The sequence below is a fragment of the Pseudoliparis swirei genome, chromosome 18, assembly GCF_029220125.1.
Source record: "Pseudoliparis swirei isolate HS2019 ecotype Mariana Trench chromosome 18, NWPU_hadal_v1, whole genome shotgun sequence".
Classification (NCBI taxonomy): Eukaryota; Metazoa; Chordata; class Actinopteri; order Perciformes; family Liparidae; genus Pseudoliparis; species Pseudoliparis swirei.
The window spans coordinates 19,929,633-19,949,761 of record NC_079405.1 but is presented as its reverse complement, the minus strand read 5'-3'; the positions used below and the strand labels follow the sequence as shown (position 1 = coordinate 19,949,761).

The window sequence follows — 20,129 nt, the reverse complement described above, 5'->3', positions numbered from 1 at the left end:
TGAAACGGAAGGTGATCAAGGATGGCAGATCAACAATGTGCTCAACAGCCCTTAAGCAACGGCGTTACTAAACAACATATTGGCCTCAGCGGAGACAATCAGAACACTGTCTAATGCCTCAACTGTTCGGCAGCAGCCGGCGTTACACCCCTACTGGTTTTCAAACCTACTGGTTTCCCTACGCGTGCGTTGTGTTCTCTTAACATCTGCAGCGGGGCTCTGTCTCGCTCACCAGATTCGTCACACATTCACAAACATATTGCTGGAGATCTTCAAGCCACATGTAAATTAGTACAGATAACCGGTATTATTTGATCTTATCAGTGGAGTTGGAGGTTTTCCCGTTTTCAGAAACACATTTTCTTCTTTGCAACCAATTTACAGTTCAACATTGTACACTTTGCTTCACAAGCCACACAGTTCTTTAGATAAACAAAAGGCAGAGGAATTATCGATGTAATAATAATAATAAAAGCAGTATTGGTTATAGTAATGGTAATGTGACTAATAATAATATTAATAATGATAATAGCACTGCATGGTTGTCAGCAGGCCCATAACAAGGATAACCACCAAACCATGGAAACCTGTGATAGAAAGTACACACAAAAAGAAGCACTCTTAGCAATGTGCATTAATGGGACATGCATAGGATGTAGACTTGTGTGTATAGTGTGCTGACACAATGAGCCCTTTTTCAAAATCGGCAATCATACTGTTCTTTGCAGGATTTTGAGCTCTGTCTGTAGCAATCTTTGATGTTTGATGTATAAGTGTTTCTTGTAATCCTGCTGGATGAGCCACATGTGTGATATTGAAATAAGAAATAGCTTATACACTGTAAAATGTAATAAGTTAACTTTACTTGAAAAAGGTGAGGAAACCGATTGCCTCAAAATTTCTAAGTAAAGTAGCTCAATAATTTTAAGTTCTTAAAACTAAAAATAAATGAGTTTCGGCAACTGATGTAATTGGAGTTAACATAAGTTAAGTCAACTCATGTCAGTTCAGACAACTTAAAAGATATGAGTGAAGGTAACTTAAAAATCTTTAAGTATGTAATAAGTTGACTTTACTTGAAAAAGGTGAGGAAACCGATTGCCTCAACATTTCTAAGTAAAGTAGCTCAATAATTTTAAGTTCTTAAAACTAAAAGAAACTAAGGTTAGGCAACTCATGTAATTACAGTAAACATTAGTATAGTTAACTTAACAATTATTAGTTAGGTTAACTTAAAAAAGACAACTTAAAAGATCCAAGTTATATTAAGTAAACAGTACTAATAAGAACTAGTTAACTTTACTAGTCAATGAGATCCCATTACTTAGAAATAGTGAGGAAACCGATTGCCTTAAAATGATCAAGTAAGCTGAACTAAAAACTGTAAGTTGTTGAAACAAAAGAAGGAGAACAGTTACAATGGAAGACAACGTTTATTTAGAAGAAAAACACATGTTTTAAAACTCAAACTACGTGCTTAAAACGCTGGACATGTTGCCAGATTAGGTTTTGTAATGCAGAAATATGATGAACACAGCGTTTTTGGCATTTGCTAAATTTCACTAAAGAAAAACAACAAAAACAGACATTATCTATAAAAGAGTTCTATTGGAGATAGAAGGGTGAAGTTCTCGGGCCTGACTGCACATCATGAACACAGTCCCTTATGGCATCAGTAGATTTTTGAGTGATTGCATTTTAGGGTTTTTGGTCCAAGTGAGAAGCACTCTATGAATAAATTCAGAAGGTGTTCCTCACTCGTTGAGGACACTCCAAATTCATGGGTAAATAAGTCCGAAGAGTAGCCACACGGCACGGGGAAGATGATCACGGTCACCCATCACGACTGTTCCTCCCAAAACGATGGCAGTAGCTGTAGACTCCAGGTTCAGCGAGTGAGGAGGCCACGATGTCTTCAGCACCGTCAGGGTCCTAATGGAGGTGTGGGACACGTCCAGAAGGTCATCAGAGTCCTAATAACAAGAGCAGCATAAAAAACACAATTACATGTCAAATTTCACGTTGCATTTCTATGGTAGAACACACAATGGTTACCTGGATTCTGATATTATCAGATAATCAAGTGAAAGATGCTCAGGAGTGAGTGCGATGATTAATTCATTGATCATGTGATTCACTGAATGATTGCAAAAGCTAATAATAAAGAATATGAATTATCATATTTACAAATAGGGATATTTGAATGGAACAACAATAATAGAGCAAATGTAAACAACAGAATGTAGAAGGGCCTGAGAACAGGTCGATGCAGTTGCATCACAACACACCCCGATCAGGACCCTTTGGTGGCATCTGCTGTGTTTCCATAGGGTCAAGTCGAAGCTTCACGCCATCCTAAACTCACACCTTCAATAAAGAAAGACCAACGTTTAATACGTGGGCAACCAACCATATTCGTGGTAAACATCCACATTTCTTTGTCACTGCTGCTTCTGGGAAATGTGCTCCTACCACAGGAGGCTGAACAGGTACCTACCATCTTCAGCCATCACACCTGCATCATATTGGCTGCTCCTGAACCTCCTGTGGCAGGAGAGCGAGCATATTGCCCAAAAGCAACAAAGAAATAGCGATAATGTTACAAGTGAAAACCTTTTTTGGTAACAGGAGATATTAGTATAACCCCTCTCCCATTATGCAGACATGTGAAGGTGTACAGATGCCCATTTAGGTGTGATATGATTTGTAATTTTTTATTTTGAAGGCCTTTGGGTTTTGAATGGGGCGACTAGAAAGCTGCAACTGGACCCGACTGGAAAGACGGGAGATCCCACTAAAAGGGCCCCAATCAGGGATAAGTGAATCAAAAAGTATAGAAGCACTGATTGGAAGAGAAGTAGCCAATACCAAAAGATTAACAGGCAGAACACATGAGATATATTGGGCATCCTGTGGTGTGGAATTAAATAATTTTGACTAAAGTCTACTTACAAATTCTTGAAGAAGTCTGCGTTGTCATCTCCAAGGATGACGGGAGAGCCACGGAGGACTGTTGTTCACCTCCCAGTCACATCTGTACTCTAAAAAAATATTTTAAACACACACAATTCACAAGTGTTAAAGGACAATCATTTGACAGCTCTGCATGCAATGCTGTGACACTACTTTATTAACCACATAAAGAAAAATGACTGCTTGAGAAACTTACCCCAGGTGTGACTTGTTGCAGATATTCAAGTTTCTGTCCAACACTTTCCCCCTCTGGGTCTTGAACTTCTCCAGGAAGCGAGGAGTGTATTTGTCGAGATCTTTGAAGAACTCTGATTGCAACTCAGATTTTTGCTTGATAAGCGACAGAACTCAGCCAGAATCTAACGGAAAGAGAAATAAATTAAGATTTAGTCATATTAGACCTACAGTAAACACATTACAACATACTACATCACACTGGGCAGAAAACTAGTGGCTTCTAGATTGAACAGATTTCATCAGCTCCCCTCATCGGCCCTTCATGGTCGTCACAGGAGACACTCTGTGTGAAGACATGGACTCAATCTGGCAATGCTTCCATGTGTTATGCAGTAGTGTGTAGAAGAAAATAAGCAATACTTACAATTCATTGCCAGGTTTTACAAAGCCTACAAAAGAAACAAAAGCAATTAGTCAAATTGCAAATAACTCCTCGTCAAAATGCCATCAGTTTAATGGAAGATTTCACAGACAAATATGATTAGAATTGCTTATCCTAGATATAGATAGATAGATAGAAGTCATACATTCTCTGTAGGGAGGTTGGCAGGGAGCTTAGTTTCAAACTTGCTCTTGGTTATAATGGATGTCATTTCCAGTAAATATCACAAAATAAGAAATGATGTACAAGTAAAAAAAAAAAAACGTTGTACCACATTCGCTGTGGCCGAGAAGTTCTCCATCATACGGTTGTGGTTGAATTATTCCTCGTTCCATTCAACCTAACATTACATTCACTCTTAACTCAGTGACAGTAGCGTTGTGTGACTCCCGTTAGTGCTGCGTTAATGGACACGAGTGAGACAGCCACATTGTGACTCGTTTGTTTTGACGGTCTAGCTAGCTTACATTAAACGCTTCGTAAAGTTAACATTCAACTACGAATATACATATGAACAATATGGCGAAGATACGACGATGTTTACTAAGGACATGAACGGCAAAACGTTATTGAGACGCTGAAACTTACCTTAAAGTAACTCGCACACCTGCACTGCCTTCTCGCTGCCGCCAATCCGTCTCGGGCAAAGAACGTCTTCAGTGGTCGACTGCGCATGCGTATTCGAGCCGAGTGCTGCCGAGTGCGCCCGAGTTTCTTCCGAGTCCGCCTCACTCATTTTTTTAAAGTAAAGCTTACTTGAGATAATAAGTTTAATAACTTTACTCACCAAAAAGTGTTCTTTACTAAGTTTCTTAAAGTAAGGTCAACAAAGTAAGCAGAAATGAGTAAAGCTCACTAATTTTTTAAACTTAACTTTACTATTACATTTTACAGTGTACCTGTGTTGAATCAGACGAAGTCTATCAAACTTTACAGAGTGTCCTCAATACATAAATATTTTTCATTTTGTAATTTATTTTTGTTGCATTTTTTTGCTTGTAGTCTGCACTTCAAGTAAGTTAATTATGTTGGGTGTAGTTTATATCTGTGGTAGTACGTAAGCAGCCAGGCAGGCATAATTCCAGATATATTTTCAATGGTTAAATCAACCATTTAGTCTTTATTCATGTGATCATTTATTTATAATTAATCAGCGGTAAAGCTTTTATTGTGAAAGCCAAGCCGCTTTGACTCCGGTCTGCTGCTGTAACTTGCCGTATTTCGACTCGGATGGATCATCAGGTGGCCGTTCATTTCTTGTGCTCGCAGCCTCATCCAACTGGTCCCAGGGCTCTCCGGGATCGGGTTTCAGCACCGCGGTCAGCTCCGAGCTCAGCCTCTTCCTCGTCCCAGGCGGCAGAGCACCAACACAGCGTTTCCTCCTGTTGTCCCTCCATGCGACCCCTCCCCCTTAATATCGGCTCTCATGATAAACCCCTCCTATGTGTCACATGCTGCTAGACTTGAAAGGCTTAGAAACCAACCAGACTCTACAACACTTTCATTTTTTTCCTGGCTGAGACTGACTCGTCAAACGGCAGTTTTTCTTCTTCTTCTTCAGAGCGGCTCATCCGTCAGGTTTGCGTCTCCACAGCTGCTTCCTCCGGGTCTCTCCCTCTGTGGCGGACTCTGAAGCTGATTGGCATCTTTTTTCTTTCTTTCTACTTTTGCAGTTGTACCTTTGCAGCAGCAGGTAGCCTTTATTCCCCATCCAAGCCTCGGCCAGCATGTTGGACCCGTCTTCCAGCGAGGAGGAAGGGGAAGAGATCCTAGAGGTGGAGCACAAAGAGGTGGCGGCCGCGAAGAGCGTTGGAGGAGCCCGGTTATCACCGGGCCGAGCCTCCGACGGCCACAGCGGAGGGGGGCTCCAGTCCCGGGGCCGAGGGAGCGGCGGCGGTGGCGGAGGCGGAGGCGGCGGCGGCCGACCCTCCAGCCCCAGTCCGTCGGTAGGCAGTGACAAGGAGAAAGAGGACTTGGAAAAGATGCAGAGAGAGGAGGAGGAGAGGAAGAAGAGACTCCAGCTGTATGTGTTTGTGATGCGCTGCATCGCCTATCCGTTCAACGCAAAGCAACCTACCGACATGGCCAGGAGGCAGCAGAAGGTAAGAGACGTCTGACGAACGAGAAACTTCCGAGCTGTGTTGTAGATAGATTGGGGTGGCTTTAGCTCAGTCGGGTAAGAGGGCCGTCCTGCAACCGCAGGGTTGTGGGTTCGATCCCCGCTCTCCCCATTAGTTGCAAGTCGAAGTGTCCTTGAGCAAGGCACTGAACCCCCAGTTGCTTCCCGGGCGCTTCACCGCAGCCCACTGCTCCTTAATAACTAAGGATGGGTTAAATGCAGAGAACTAATTTCCCCTTGGGGATTAATAAAAGTGTATATTTATTTATTTATTTGATACACATCACACCAACTGTTGCTTCCACAGGCGCGCCGTGTCGCTGGATGCCTTTTGGTCGAATATTTAGGAATGCAGACTTATAACTCAGTTCACCTCAGAGAGGATTTATGACACATTCAGTCCGTCACACACCAGGAGGTTCCAAACCTAAACACGTGTATGTGGGGACTGCGATGGATGAAGAGCAATCTGAGATGATAGTACAACACCTCACTGCACATTAGGTATCAGCAGCACATTTCCAATGTGTCTCTTTAGATTGCAAATACGTTGTCTTTTCTCCCTGCACATCCTAGAATGATGATGCCAGAAATGTGATCAATCGAAACTAAAGAGGGACGGGATTTGCAACATAAAGGAGCGGCTGAAGGAGGATGTATGTGGTTCCTAGTTCCTACCCGTTGTAGTAGCCCCTGCATGTCTGGAGCCTCTGTGGATAGGAGCACCAGTCCCCCTCCCCTCTCGCTAGTCTCCAGCCCAGCTCGTATTAGAACAATCTGTTGCACAGGATACACTGATGCACCACAGCCTCACCACTGAATGGCATCCTGCAAAGGGGAGGAATGCTTCTTCACACATGCAGTATATCAGCTTTGATGTGGTTCTTCATACCTAATACACCATGAGGTACTTTAGACCAATATTTGGTTTGGCTGTAAACAAATAAAAATAAAACATGATATGTTTAGGATAAACTATGTGACTTTGTTGAAGGTCTGTTTCTGAACTGGGGTTCTGCAGCTCCTTGTGGTCTCTACTGGTATTGCAGGCCTTTCACGACACAACCTCTGAAGGCATCAGTGTGCTTGAAGTTAACTAGTTTGTACAAAATGTTTTCCAAACATGTCGGAGGGAAAAGTGTTTATTACGCTAGTTATTGAAAAGCTAGTCATGTAGCGAAGTGGGAAGCGGGATAAACATTAGAATATTGGGGAAATTGATCTGGAAGTCAGAGTGTCGCGCTTCACACAGAACATGTAGAAGTAGTTGTGTAACTGAATTAGAGTTACATTCTATGGTTTACCAGTCGCATAGTGAAAGCATGTCAGCAGCAGCAGCAGCTGCAGACGTCCATCAGCGTCTACACCCATCGACCCCTTCAGCCAGTATTTTCGTGCAGTATTTAGACACGTTTTACTGTGGCTCTGCCCACATGCATAGTCACAGTAAGTTTGAAGAAAGGTACTTTGGTTTGGTGCAAAACACAATCCGTAACAAAGCAGCTGAAGCATATCTGTTACTCCTGACACCCACGAGACGACTGAAACATGTCCACTGGATGCAGCTCTGGATGCATGTCCATGTTCTGTTCCCATCGGCGTCCGCGTAGTTAGAACAAGTTGGATGTGCATAGACAGGTGGAAACCTGCCGCAGGGAACAGCTGCCAAGGGCCGTGTATGACGGTGTGATGTAGTTTTGATCTTGCAGGCAATCGTAAACCTTGCGGATCCTGCATCCTAGTGAGGGTCCGCTAGGGTCCAAGTAATACAAGTGTAGTGATAAGAGCATATAGGCCCTGTACGGATACGTACCAGCATATTGTGACATCCACGAGGCCACTATGCTACAAGTGGTAACCGAGGCTCCATTCCAGATCGTTGCATTTTAAATAGAAAATGGACCTGCACTTGTGTAGCGCTTTTATAGTCTTCTGCCCACTCAAAGCTCTTTAACACTACATGACAGCATTCATCTATTCACACCTATTTACACCCATTCAAACACTGAAGGCAGTGGCACCTGCTCTTCGGGAGTATCTAACATTCACACACACACACACACATTCATACATCGCAGACACAGCTACGGGAGCAATTTGGGGTTAAGTGTCTTGCCCAGGCACACACTGACATGGGCTAGCAGTGGAACCATTCCTCTAATTCAATGACAGACTTGCTCATATATATGATCTTTATTTAACCAGGTAAAATCAATTCTCATTTACAATGATGACCTGACCAAGAGGCATTAGCACAGTCCACACAAGTGACACAAACAGCACAGATACAATACAGCCTTTTGTCTGTATTGTATCAGCTTTTGTGACAGCTTTTGTGACAGCTTTTGTTTGAACATGTTGAGAGAGGTGAGAGCTGTTAGTTTGAGCGTGTTTTGTAGTGAGTCATTTGCAGCGGCAAAATGAATGGCGTTATGACAAACACAGTGCGGACTTTTGGGAATGATGAGCCTAATGAAGTCACTGGATCTTAAATGGCGATTGCTGTCAGAAATGTGAAGAAGATTTGAAAGGGAGAGTCATTCCTACAATGGATTTCTAGACCACGAGCAGCCAGTGTTGTAGCCGCCTGGTATGAAGGGAGGGCCAATCCACCAATCTATAAAGATCACAGTGGTGGTGGTGTGGGGGGGGGGGGGGGGAGGAGGGTGCACCTGTGGAAAAACGGATTGCTGAGTGGTGGAGTGTGTCCAGTTTGCTGTGGGTGGTCTTTGATGCCATTTTACAAATTATATCGCGTAGTTAAATAGAGGAAGGATGGTTATTATCACAAGGGTGAATTTGGCACAGTGTGTGATAGAGGCCATGTTTCGATACAGGAAACCCAGTCTCGCTTTGACTTTAGCCAGAAGGTTATTGATATGTACATTAAATGAGAGCGATGAGTGAACTACTCACTTTACACTATCTGCCCTTCGAGACGGCAATACATCTAAGTATTGATCCAGCATTAACCTGATTTAGGAAGTGTCATGCAAAACCAGCTTCTCTTATCAGGTCATGTTAATCTCTATTGACACCCACAGGTTCTGCTTGGGGAAATGTTGATCATTATTACTGTGACAGCCATTTATTAACATCAATGTGTGTACCTGTGTATCATTCTGTCTGTACAAGTTCTATCCTTCCTCAATTTGAGTTCACCCATAAAACCAATGAGTTGAATGCACTTATTGTAACTCACTTTGAAAAAAATCTTCATAATTTCAGCACTTGTTTGGTTATCGATCCATTATATCCATCAGCATGTGTTAGGTTCCCTGATTAAGGTCCAGGGGATGAGGGGAGTTACAGTGTCTAAGCTGAACATAGAGTCATGGGCAACGGAGGAATAAACTAAATCTGGATTTATTAACTATAAACTAAGATGCTCACAAAGCAACAACTGTAACCTACTTTCATAAAAAGGAAAGCGATATAGCTATAGTCTATATATATAATAGTGTCACTCAAAACACCACAATCGCGAACACACCCAAGGGTCAGGCTCCCAACACTAGCACACAGGGATTGAGCAGAGGAGATCACCACATCTAACAACACACAGCTTGAATGCTTCCACTTTGCCCACCAGGCTGTCTGTCCCTCTTCACCACCATGACATTAATCGGCGATTGAGTCCAGTCGCCTTACGCAGCTGCTCGGTCGGGAAAATGGATGGCACCTGGTAGATTTACTGCAGTTGATGCGTTCTGTAAAATAAAATAAATTCTATGGCACATAACATGACCTGTGACTAAGAGTTTCAATCGCCCTGCATTATATGATGGGTCATGGAATAACTTCTGTTGTGTTTCGGCACTATATAAATAAAATGTAGTTGACGTTCTGACGTACATATTTTATTTTTCCAATAAAAAACAGAATTGAAACAAAACAAATTTAAAATATCAACACTTTTTTTGGAATTCCTGGCTGAGCTGAAAAAGCACAGTTAAGTTAAGCTCAGATTCCAACACACACAGCGGCAGAATTCATTCTCTGCTCTGGGAGACATTACTGCACCATATCTTTACATTGACATTAGCTGCTTTATCAATCCTCTGAAAATTGAGTATAGAAGTGTGTGTGATGTTTTCCACCACTACTGGGCAACACCATCAGAATGCTGCAATCAAAACGTTCTCTGGCAATGTGTAACACATAACGAACAACAAAATGCTCGCTCATTAAGCACCGAACACCACTGTGACCACTACGTCAGCGCCAAATGATTAACTGCATGTACATCAAATGTTGCAGATCAAACCATCTGACCGTGTATTCAACATGAAGCCATATTACTCCATCATTACAGTAACATGCGGTATGACACTGAATGTGCTAAATGTACTAAATGAATGGCATGCTCCTGTCAACAATGCTTATATTCATTCATTCCACACCTTTTTTCTCACCTGGCAGCCAGCCGGCAAATTTTGCTCTTCAAAGTTCCTGTCAGGGATCGGCAACGCTCATTTCAACCACATGCAAACTCTTTAAGAGAATTCCGCTTGTGCCAGATTTTCTAGGAGGGTTCAATCAAGCAGCACACAGCTCTCCATATCAGTATGAGTGAGTCTGGACTCCGGTGACCCTCAAGTGCCATGCTTTGTATTAGACTGCCCTCTTTTTGGATTACCGCTTTTTGTTTGTGCTGACTTTCTTGAAATTCAGAAAAAATGTTTTGATGGAAAAGCATCGAGCAAAATAATTTTCACTGGGAACCGTCTGCTCAGCACAATCACTCTATCTGTGACAGTGAATAGAAGAATGTAACCATGGCGACTGCATGGCTGTAGTCCTGGAAGGGGCAAACTTCCCACTGTCACTGTATAACAGAAAGTGAATAAAAGAATGAAAACGCAATTGCTGTAATATAATAAAAGCACAATCTACTGGTCACGTAAAATATAAAAGTCTAATATTGAGGGTCATAAGTAAGTAGAACTGTGAGACTTTCAACAATTCCAAAAGAAAACTTTCCATATAGCTTTTGGGGTAATTCATGAAGCGATAATTTTGCTATTGCTACTGAGCCTAGGCTAGGGACTTTCTTTTGACCGTAGTAGCATTAATCTGATGTCCAATATGTAATTAGATATAGACAGCTGTATTAAAACCAGAACGTCCGGGGTTTGTTTCAGATGTAAAGTAAGAAAACCTCATTGCATTTGTAACTAGGCTAATAATTCTAATAATTATATTGAATAATATTCAGCATTGGAACAGAATCTTTCTCATCATTATGTTGTGTGGCTTCATATGTATAAGGATAGTAGTTTTTTGTTTCTTCAAATGTCATGTTGTTCTTAATGAACCACATTTCCCATAAGCCCTATAGGCCTACGCTGGCTAAATGTCAAAGCTTTAAAGGAGCGTCAGTGGTTGGTTCACATGTTTGTAATAACAGCAGGATACTAGAGCTTCTGTGGCTAGTTCATAATTACAGTGCTGCGGGGGTCCAAAATACACATTTACACAACACTTCTTCACTTTTAAGCCATTGATGCCTGTGTTTTATGTTTTATTCATTCTTATTTATTTTTATCATGTAAAATGTACATGTGGATGTGCTCGTATATACTACACTCATTAGAGGCTTTCAAAGATGTGGCTGCCACACTCAACAGATCACTACTCCAATTTCTTGATTGATTTTAGAATTCCCAATCATAAAGCTCTTATTGTGTTATCTAACACGTCCCACTACGAGGCCTTTTATCATTAAAATGAATCATTTTGCCCCCGCACTGAACTCGCTGAGATGAAACGTCAGGAAAACTAACACATAGGTGCAAAAACTCAGGTCGAATGGATGATACACACACTAAAAGCTTTCATTCATCATTTGTTAATTCATCACTAGCAAAAGAGGAAACTGAGTGATCCGAATTTCAGAAGAGAAGAGAGGATGGTAGGACAAAACCATTTCCATCACGAGGTCAAACAACTGCTCTGAGTGCAGAGAATGCTTAAAATGCTGTGGAATGCAAAACATTCAAAAACCCATCCACATCACGGCTCCGACACAATGACACAATCAGTCTCTGTGTTACAGGAGGAGGCGTAGAGGTAGACAGATAATGAGCGTCTCATTTGACATTCAGTGTTAAGATCAGACTTTGGAGCTCATACACCTTCTTGAAACACATTTGCCAGTAAGCTGGGAAGTGGGTGGTACTGCACCGGGCTTGAGATGCTGTGGGCTGAGAAGAGATACAGCTATGGCTGTTTCCTGTTTTCTTTAATGTTCAGACATGTCTTATAAAGACTTGATGTTTTAGGGGTTCACATTTTTGTTGCAGGTAGAGATAGTTTGAAGTCAGAGTTCATGTCTGTGTTGAGTTAAAGGGATGAACACAACACAGAAACTTGCCAAGTTGCCATTGCTAAAAGTAGAACTATCAGTGTGAGCATACTCACAAATAAAAAGTCCTTTGGTGAAAATCTAAGCGTCAAAATATATTTTGTGGAAAATTCACAGATTGCACTGATGAATAGTGGCCCACGGAATGAAGCTACTTGGAAACCGGGGAACCCTCCTGGAGCCAGACCCAGGAGGGGAGCTTGCCAACGAGTGTCCGGTGGTGCACAGTCACCTCATTCACCTCATTTTAAGAGTAGACTTAAGACTTTCCGATGGTCCCTATGAGACGTCATAGATCCTATCTGCCTGATGGATCATCGAGGGCTGGATCGTGGAATATGCCTGTGGCAGCTGTGGGGGTGGGGTCTGTTTTTGGCCTCGGCTGCTGGTTGGTTGGTAATCAGCCAACTGCTCTGGCTGATTGGCCATTAGTCAGCAGCCGACGCTGCACCCATAAATGTGCAGCAGAGAGTGGAAGGAGAGGAGAGTGAGCAGAGGCGCCGTCGTGCTGGAGTGAATAAAGCATGTTCTGCTAATCTCTGGTACTTTGGGGGGAAACCCATGGGTGACGGCCATGGAGTTGTCACAATGCCTACTACCAACTATGCCTTGGCCCTGATGAGACTCCGCCCACTTCTCCTCTCTACCTCCATCTGCCTGATGGACCGTGGAGGTCTGGATCGTGGAATATGCCTACTACCAACTATTCATACAATCTGTCATATTAATTGATTGTGTTGTTACTGTGTTTTAATTTGTCTATAATAATTCCTTCTGTACACATGGCATCTATTACAACTGTCCATCCTGGAGAGGGATCCTCCTCTGTTGCTCTCCTGAAGGTTTCTTCCATTTTTTTCCCTGTGAAGGGTTGTTTGGGAGTTTCTCCTGATCCGATATGAGGTTTTGGGACAGAGATGTCTATATATACAGATTGTAAAGCACTCTGAGACAAATTTTTAATTTGTGAAAATGGGCTCTACAAATAAACTGAATTGGAATTGAATTGGTGACTCGCTCTTGGACTTCTGTGCTAGCCACGGTTTGTCCATAACGAACATGAGGTGGCTCATAAGTGTACCTGGTACCAGAACACCTGAGTTTGATTTAAGAAGATTTATAATAACGTCCATGTGTCTAAATGAAGTTTTTGATCGAATGATCGACTTCGTAATTGTATCTTCTGATCTGCGGCCGTATGTCTTGGACACGCAGGTAAAGAAAGGAGCAGAGATGGCAGGGGAGCCGGCTAGAAAGACCTGGAGACAGTGCAGAGATAGTGCCATGGACAGTGCCTTTTCAATGCTGCATGGGGGTCGGGAAATGGGAGTTAGAGATATGTTAATGAGTTCGGACATCAGAAGGAAACTTGGAGTTGAGCCGCTACTCCTTCTTGTCGAAAGGAGTCAGCTGAGGTGGTTCGTGCATCTAATTCGTTCAATATAGGATGTACTTGAACTACATTTATCGTCAGCACTAATTGAACATCCTCATAAAAGTTGAATGTTCCCTTCAAAGTACCGAGAGTAAAAGTACTTATGCAGAAAGTGCCTTTTTAGAATAATGTATATTTAACTCCATTATATAATACTCAATTAATATCTGTATATACTGTTATAACTACTAACTATAACACATGCAGTAAAAAGTCCAATATTGAACTTAGTTAAAAATGTCCCTACAGTTAACCTTGGTCATTATATCCAATGATATAAAGTTATGATTGTGATATACACCCTCAATCATGTTGCCTTCAAAAATATTACTTTCCTCAATCATGCTGTCCTCAGAAATAATCATTTGGGTTTGGTGAGAATCTAAGCGAAAACCAGACTTTTTCGTCCCGCTACATGAAACCCAGAAGTGTGGGTAAATCCTAGGATCACATCTTAAATCATTTGAGGCCCCCAGCTGAGTTCAACCCAGGCTTTTCAGTCTGACAAACCCAGCTCATTTTGAAGTTTGCTATCATACCTCTGATAAAAAACCCACTCAAAATCACATGGGCATTTATTGCAATTTCATGTCAAGAGATAATAAATCAGTTATGGCTTTAAAGCTTGTTGCACCGTCCCCAAGGGGGCCCGAAACAAAACAAATGATATACAACTTTCTCAGTAGTCAGGGCAGTAATGCTAGTTCTTTATTGGACAAGTAATTTATCCGTTGCAAAATAATTTCTCTTTCTCCTTTGTTTTTTATTCATGCTGGCTTTCTCTCCTGATCAGGTCGGGAGGCGGAGAGAAAGGGGGGGGGGGGGGAGATTAGTATGCCCAGGTGAGACACAAAGCCGAAACACAATCAGGCCATCTGTCTGCTTGTTTTCTTCACCACATCAGGGATGAATCCACTCCTTCTTTTCTCTCCTGTTCTGCTGCTTTACCAAATCAGCAAAAAGGGGTGCTTCACAGATTTTACTTCAGTTTGGGGCAGGAGGAGTACACATTTTAAAATATGTGGGTGTGGCTTAACTCACCTTAATCTACAACCAAACTTGTTTGGTGGTCTGGTTGCATTGTGGGTAGTGTAGGTGCCAGTTTTGAGAAAAACAAGTCAGCTCCTGTTGCATCACTTTTAAATTATTTGTTAAAAAAAGTCCATCGTGAGAAACAATGTTATCGCAGTGCAACGCTAAATCTCTGCAGTATTCTTAATCCAGGATGTTAGTGTTACACTGCAGGAGTTAATGTTGTATTCTAAAATAACATTCATATCTGATAATATCAGACACTGTCTTGAACTCTTTTGTACACATTTCAGTTACATTGAGTGCCTTTAAGTTTTGACAGAACTGAGGGATCTCTTCAGGCTGTCTGAAGCTGTTTTTTAGTTGTGCATTTACAAGAATCCACACATGGTTGGTATCTTCAAAATTGCAGGTCATATCTTGCAACCGCAGCTCTAGAGTCTCAAGGCGGTTGTGGTTCAAGGGATAGAGTGGGTCATCAGTTTGATGCATGGCTCCTCCTATGCTTATGTCAAAGTATCCTTGAGTGAGACACAGTGTGAGATACTCAGTGGCAGTTTTCCTTGTGCTTCTGTGGTTTTTTTAAGTCTTTCAAAGACTCAATATGCAATTTACAAGAAACATGTAGAAATCGCTGGTGAACATGGTTTGAATGGATGAACAAAGCTCGTTGTGTCCATCTGCTTATGCAGCGAGATAGAAGTCCAGAGACAATATACAACTTAGGCAAGTTAGGCTTTTTAATCCAATCACGTAACACAAGTTACTTCTTATCTTTGTTCATGTGGGAAGATGTGTAATTACAGCTTTTTAATATGTTTACTGCTTTCTTGAACCAGTAATTCAGGTGCAGTGGAAAACTTATCCCACTATCATATCAACATGTGCGGCAGTGCACTCAAATGAACTGAGCTGAAGCTATGCCCATTTATATTATTTGTGCTAGTAAAAACAGTGAAACTGGAAACATTCTGTATTTTTTATTACAGTTGTATTGCAGAATAATCACTTTTTTAAATTTTGACTTACTTTGAGACACTATTCGTAGAGGAAAAACAATATATTTACATAAGTTTGTCTCATAAACCATAACAATCTGTAAAGCATACACCACCCTCTGTCAATTCATCGAAGATAGAAGCCCCACAACTTGTTTTGGGAGGTTACAGGGACATTGGACCTCCAAAATGTAATCAGTTCATGATAGAGTCCAAGTGGACATTTGTGCTAAGTTTGAAGAACGTCCTCAAAGCGTTGCTGAGATATTGGGTTGACAAGAATGGTACATACGTAGGAACTGTATGTTCAGACAGACAAACAACCCCCCAAAAAGAATAATGCGATCTCTCTCTGTGGACTGACGGACATGCAACAGATGTTCGGTAAACGGAATAGACCAACATTGTAAAATTATAATTTTACCCCCGAAAAGGACATAAACACGGAGCAGGCCACTAAGATACACCTGACACAATAAAGATATCACTTCTATGTGTCAATGAATAGACTTTCCCCCGATCACTGCTTTCAGCATCAGTATACATAACTATAAAACCAGGCAGTTCAAGAAAGGAAAAACATTTAAAACTAGAATGGGCAGTCGGTAGAGCGCATACCTTCGCATATCACAAGATTGGGCATTGAATTATGAACATTTTGGCATTATTTGCATGCCAATTGGATATAAATTGACCGCGCTATGGTAAAAAGAAGATGTTGACCTTTTCATGACCTTGACCATGACCTTTGACCCGATCGATCCCAAAATCTAATCAAATGGTCCCCGGATAATAACCAATCATCCCACCAAATTTCATGCGATACAAGAAGATTTTGACCTTTTTCATGACCTTGACCTTTGACCCTATCGATCCCAAAATCTAATCAAATGGTCCCCGGATAAAAAACAATCATCCCACCAAATTTCATGCAATTCGGTTTAATACTTTTTTACTTATGCGAATAAAACGCATACAATTAAATAAATACACAGTGATCAAAACATTACCTTCCGCATTTTCAATGCGAAGGTAATAAATACACGGCGATCAAAACATTACCTTCCGCATTTTCAATGCGAAAGTAATTATACCATCAAAGTGTTGCAGCACATTTGTTTGTGTGTGTTTGTGTGCGTGTGTTCGTGTGTGTGTTGTAGAAACAGATCAATACGGTCTGCATAATTCAAGAGGACAGCATGTAGACTGCTAATTATGATAAAAATATTGTCAGTTTTGTTCACGTATAAACTAGTGCTGTGAAAAATAACGCGTTAACGCGTTATGATTAAATTACAGGATTAATTAGTTAAAAAAATGTTACGCATTTAACGCATGCGCAGAATGAGCTTCCAATACGTCTGTTGTTGGTCGTCTCTACAGCAGCATGTCATTTTGTCTCTACGTGTCGCGTTAACACTACTCCAATCTCCGTCTCGGGAGGAAAAAAAGTCACTTGCACCCCCCCCGATGCGATGCGCGCACACTGGTGAGCAAGTTATGTGCACCCCTGTGTATAAATGTATATTTCCGTCTTTTGTCATAAATCTTTATGTTCTCACAAAAATATAGCGAGAATATCGGTAATATGTGATTAATCATGATTAATCCACAGAAACCTGTGATTAATTTGATTAAAATGTTTAATCGTTTCACAGCCCTCATATAAACACACACACACACGCACGCACACGCACTCCCACATGTGCACGCACACACACATGGTACACACAAAAGTGCACATGCTTCAGTGTGCGGAGCTCCTTTGACACATCCACTTTTAGAAGGTGTAATTAGGCTGAGGGTGAGTCATCATGCCGATCCAATCTATTGAGACTCTAATATGATACTCATCACCGGCGTGTGCAGGGCTACAGGGCAATTAGCATGACAAGTACATGGCCCTTTAAACAGCCCACGACAACGTACCATCGTGGGCTTTCCATCACCTGTGGCGTCGCACAAAGAGCAGGACTGGAATATTCCATACCAGAACATCACATTCAGCATAACTTCTACATATTCTGTAATATGTAATATGTCAATCATTTGCATGTAATTTGTCACTAAAATCAACTGTTCGCAGTCCCAAACATACTCTTAAAGGTACAGTGTGCAGAATTGAGTGGGATATATTGGCAGGGAAGGGATATGATATTATTATATATTATGTATGTTTTATGTTTTATTTTGTGTATAATCACTTGGAAATAAGAATTGGTTATCGTTACCTTAGAATGAACTGTTTATATCTACATTCAGTTCAGTTATGTTTCTAAAGTAGCCCAGAAAGGACAAACCAAGAACTACATTGCATGTTCATGTTTTTTGCATCAGCCACTGTAGTTCTCCTACAGCTTGGCATACGGGAGAAGTTTCAGTTGGTTGCAATCTGCAGCCTCACCACGGGATGATCCTACACAATGGACCTTTAGTAAAATGTGAAAAACTCAAACTTTTTGTAATTGAGAACAAAATTAGCCTCCACATGGTTTGCTATTAGTTGATAAAACAACATTGCTATTTGTTTCTACTTAGTACAGCAGCTTTACAGCGAGGCTCTCTTTTCTGACGCAGCCACAACTACCCGGCAACAGAGTTCCAGTTCTATCAGAAGCTCTTAATCCAAAGTCTACCAACACTTGTGTAATAAATTACATTGCATCAACACAATAAGATGCCCAGGATGCTCAGACATCTACAGTCACTTAAACCCCTACACCAGGGGTGGCCAACCAGTCAGAGACTAAGAGCCACATTTTTTACTGTGTCACCGCAAAGAGCCACATCATGGTCATTGTATAGCGCACACGCACACACACACCTCTGATCAGCCAGATTTGTTGTAAATGTCACATCACCAACATGATAATGACAGAAATGGACTCCTACAGTATGACAACAGGTCTATTAATGTTCAACAATGAACAGTATCTCACGCACACACACACACAAACACACATTGTCTCAGTTCAACCAAGTCCACAAACAAAAATAGAATAATTTACAATAGCGCTTTTCTTTTACTATGCATGTTGCATAGTGGGACTTATGGGATTCCTTGCCTTGAACAATCCTCTTCAAATCTGGCTTAATTCCGTTGTTGCCACTCGAAGCAATTCCTTCACATGGTGTCAATCAGAACAGGTGTCCGAAAATCGAACGGTGCACTTGGGGGGGGGCTGGGGTAATCAAACGCCCACCAATAAACCACTTTAGCCGAAGAGAGTGTTCGACATTCGGATGCGGTTCTCCCGCAACGCTGCTCTTACACCGTGTCCGCTGAATTGAGGGCGGCTGGCGAAAGCGTCACCGTAAACTACTTTAGCCATAGTGCGGGACATCCAGCTGCCCATAATGCGGCGTTCATGGCGTAAGTGCAGTGTTTGATTTTCGGACACTTTCATTCGCGTAACCCACCGTAGAACGGCCCGCTCGACATTCGGATGTGGTCTTTCCGCGTTTGGCCCACGAGTTTGAGACCCGTGCCCTACTGGGAAACTTTGCGTTTTTTTCATCTCACGCATGCGCGTTTGACGAAAAATACCGTATTGAACTCAAGCGAAGCGAACACGCACATACAAAAAAACACAAACTTAGATATGAACGTAAGAGCCGCATGACACCAGGCAAAGAGCCGCATGAGGCTCGCGAGCCGCGTGTTGGCCACCCCTGCCCTACACCTATAGCCAATGTGCATTGTTTCTGTAAAAATACATTTAACGGTTAACCGAACCAAGGGGCATGAAGCAGGATGGTCAGGACTGTATAGCAGAAGACTTTTAAACACAGGGGCAGATTTCCAAACTGTCTGTTCCTTCATTTCCTTGGACTAATCCCTGATCTGCCAATGCTAGATTAGTGCAATCTATCTCAATGGAAAGCTCCAGTCTCCAGTATGACAGCATTTTTTATTAATGCCACCGAAAGGTATACGAACAGTATCTTTTACCACTAAACACCTTGTTGCCCAGTGAGGAAGTTGGTCGCAGTTACATTTTTGACAGTGATCTACAAGCAGCTGATCCTGTGCCAGTAACGAGTGGGTGGCTTGATTTAAAGCTTACACTTTCAATCACTATGTCATTGCTTTGAGCAGAGGTTTAAGACAAGTGTGGATGTTCCGTTTAATGCGAAAGATTTAAAAGCATTTGGATTTGCTTAAGGCCACAGCATGTTGGAGAGGTGTTGGTGTATGTGAGTGTGTGTGTATGTATGTATGTATGTGTGTGTGTGTGTGTGTGTGTGTGCATCTTGCAAAGCATTTACCACTGCCCTGTATCCATGTGCATGTGAGTGTGTGAAAAGCAGCTCTCGCCCTGATGAGCACTTTCGCGATCCTTTGTTGGTCTTCTGTCCAGTGTGTAATCTGGGATTAACCGTCCATTTGATGTTATGTAATCACCACGGAGCTCCAACATGTTCCCTGCTGAAAGAGGGGGATAGGGTTAATGTCAATACAAACGTGTGTGCTTCATTGGATTCTTAATGTGTAGGTCAACTCTGGTGTCATGTGGTGTAGGCTCAAGTGACGGTGTGGTGGACATTTTGCCTGGTCACCTACCATAAAAAAGTGATATGTTTCC

At 41.8% G+C, this 20,129-nt stretch overlaps 1 protein-coding gene and 1 long non-coding RNA gene across 3 annotated transcripts in view; one reads left to right on the top strand and one right to left on the bottom strand.

Annotated features, from left to right (window-relative positions):
* Positions 1–1,414: 1,414 nt before the first annotated feature.
* On the bottom strand, positions 1,415–4,412 carry LOC130208119 (uncharacterized). The gene is made up of 6 exons (XR_008834363.1): positions 4,181–4,412; positions 3,575–3,599; positions 3,170–3,332; positions 2,953–3,041; positions 2,289–2,367; positions 1,415–1,973 (listed from the first exon to the last, which is right to left on the bottom strand). It is a non-coding gene; the product is annotated as an uncharacterized LOC130208119 (long non-coding RNA).
* Positions 4,413–5,319: 907 nt separating this feature from the next.
* cadpsa (Ca2+-dependent activator protein for secretion a) overlaps positions 5,320–20,129 on the top strand; it is a 172,378-nt gene continuing 157,568 nt past the window's right edge. For both annotated transcript variants that reach the window (XM_056437051.1, XM_056437050.1), the window contains exon 1: positions 5,320–5,694. In XM_056437051.1, the coding sequence (XP_056293026.1) occupies positions 5,320–5,694 (375 nt within the window). The remainder of the gene's footprint in view (positions 5,695–20,129) is intronic.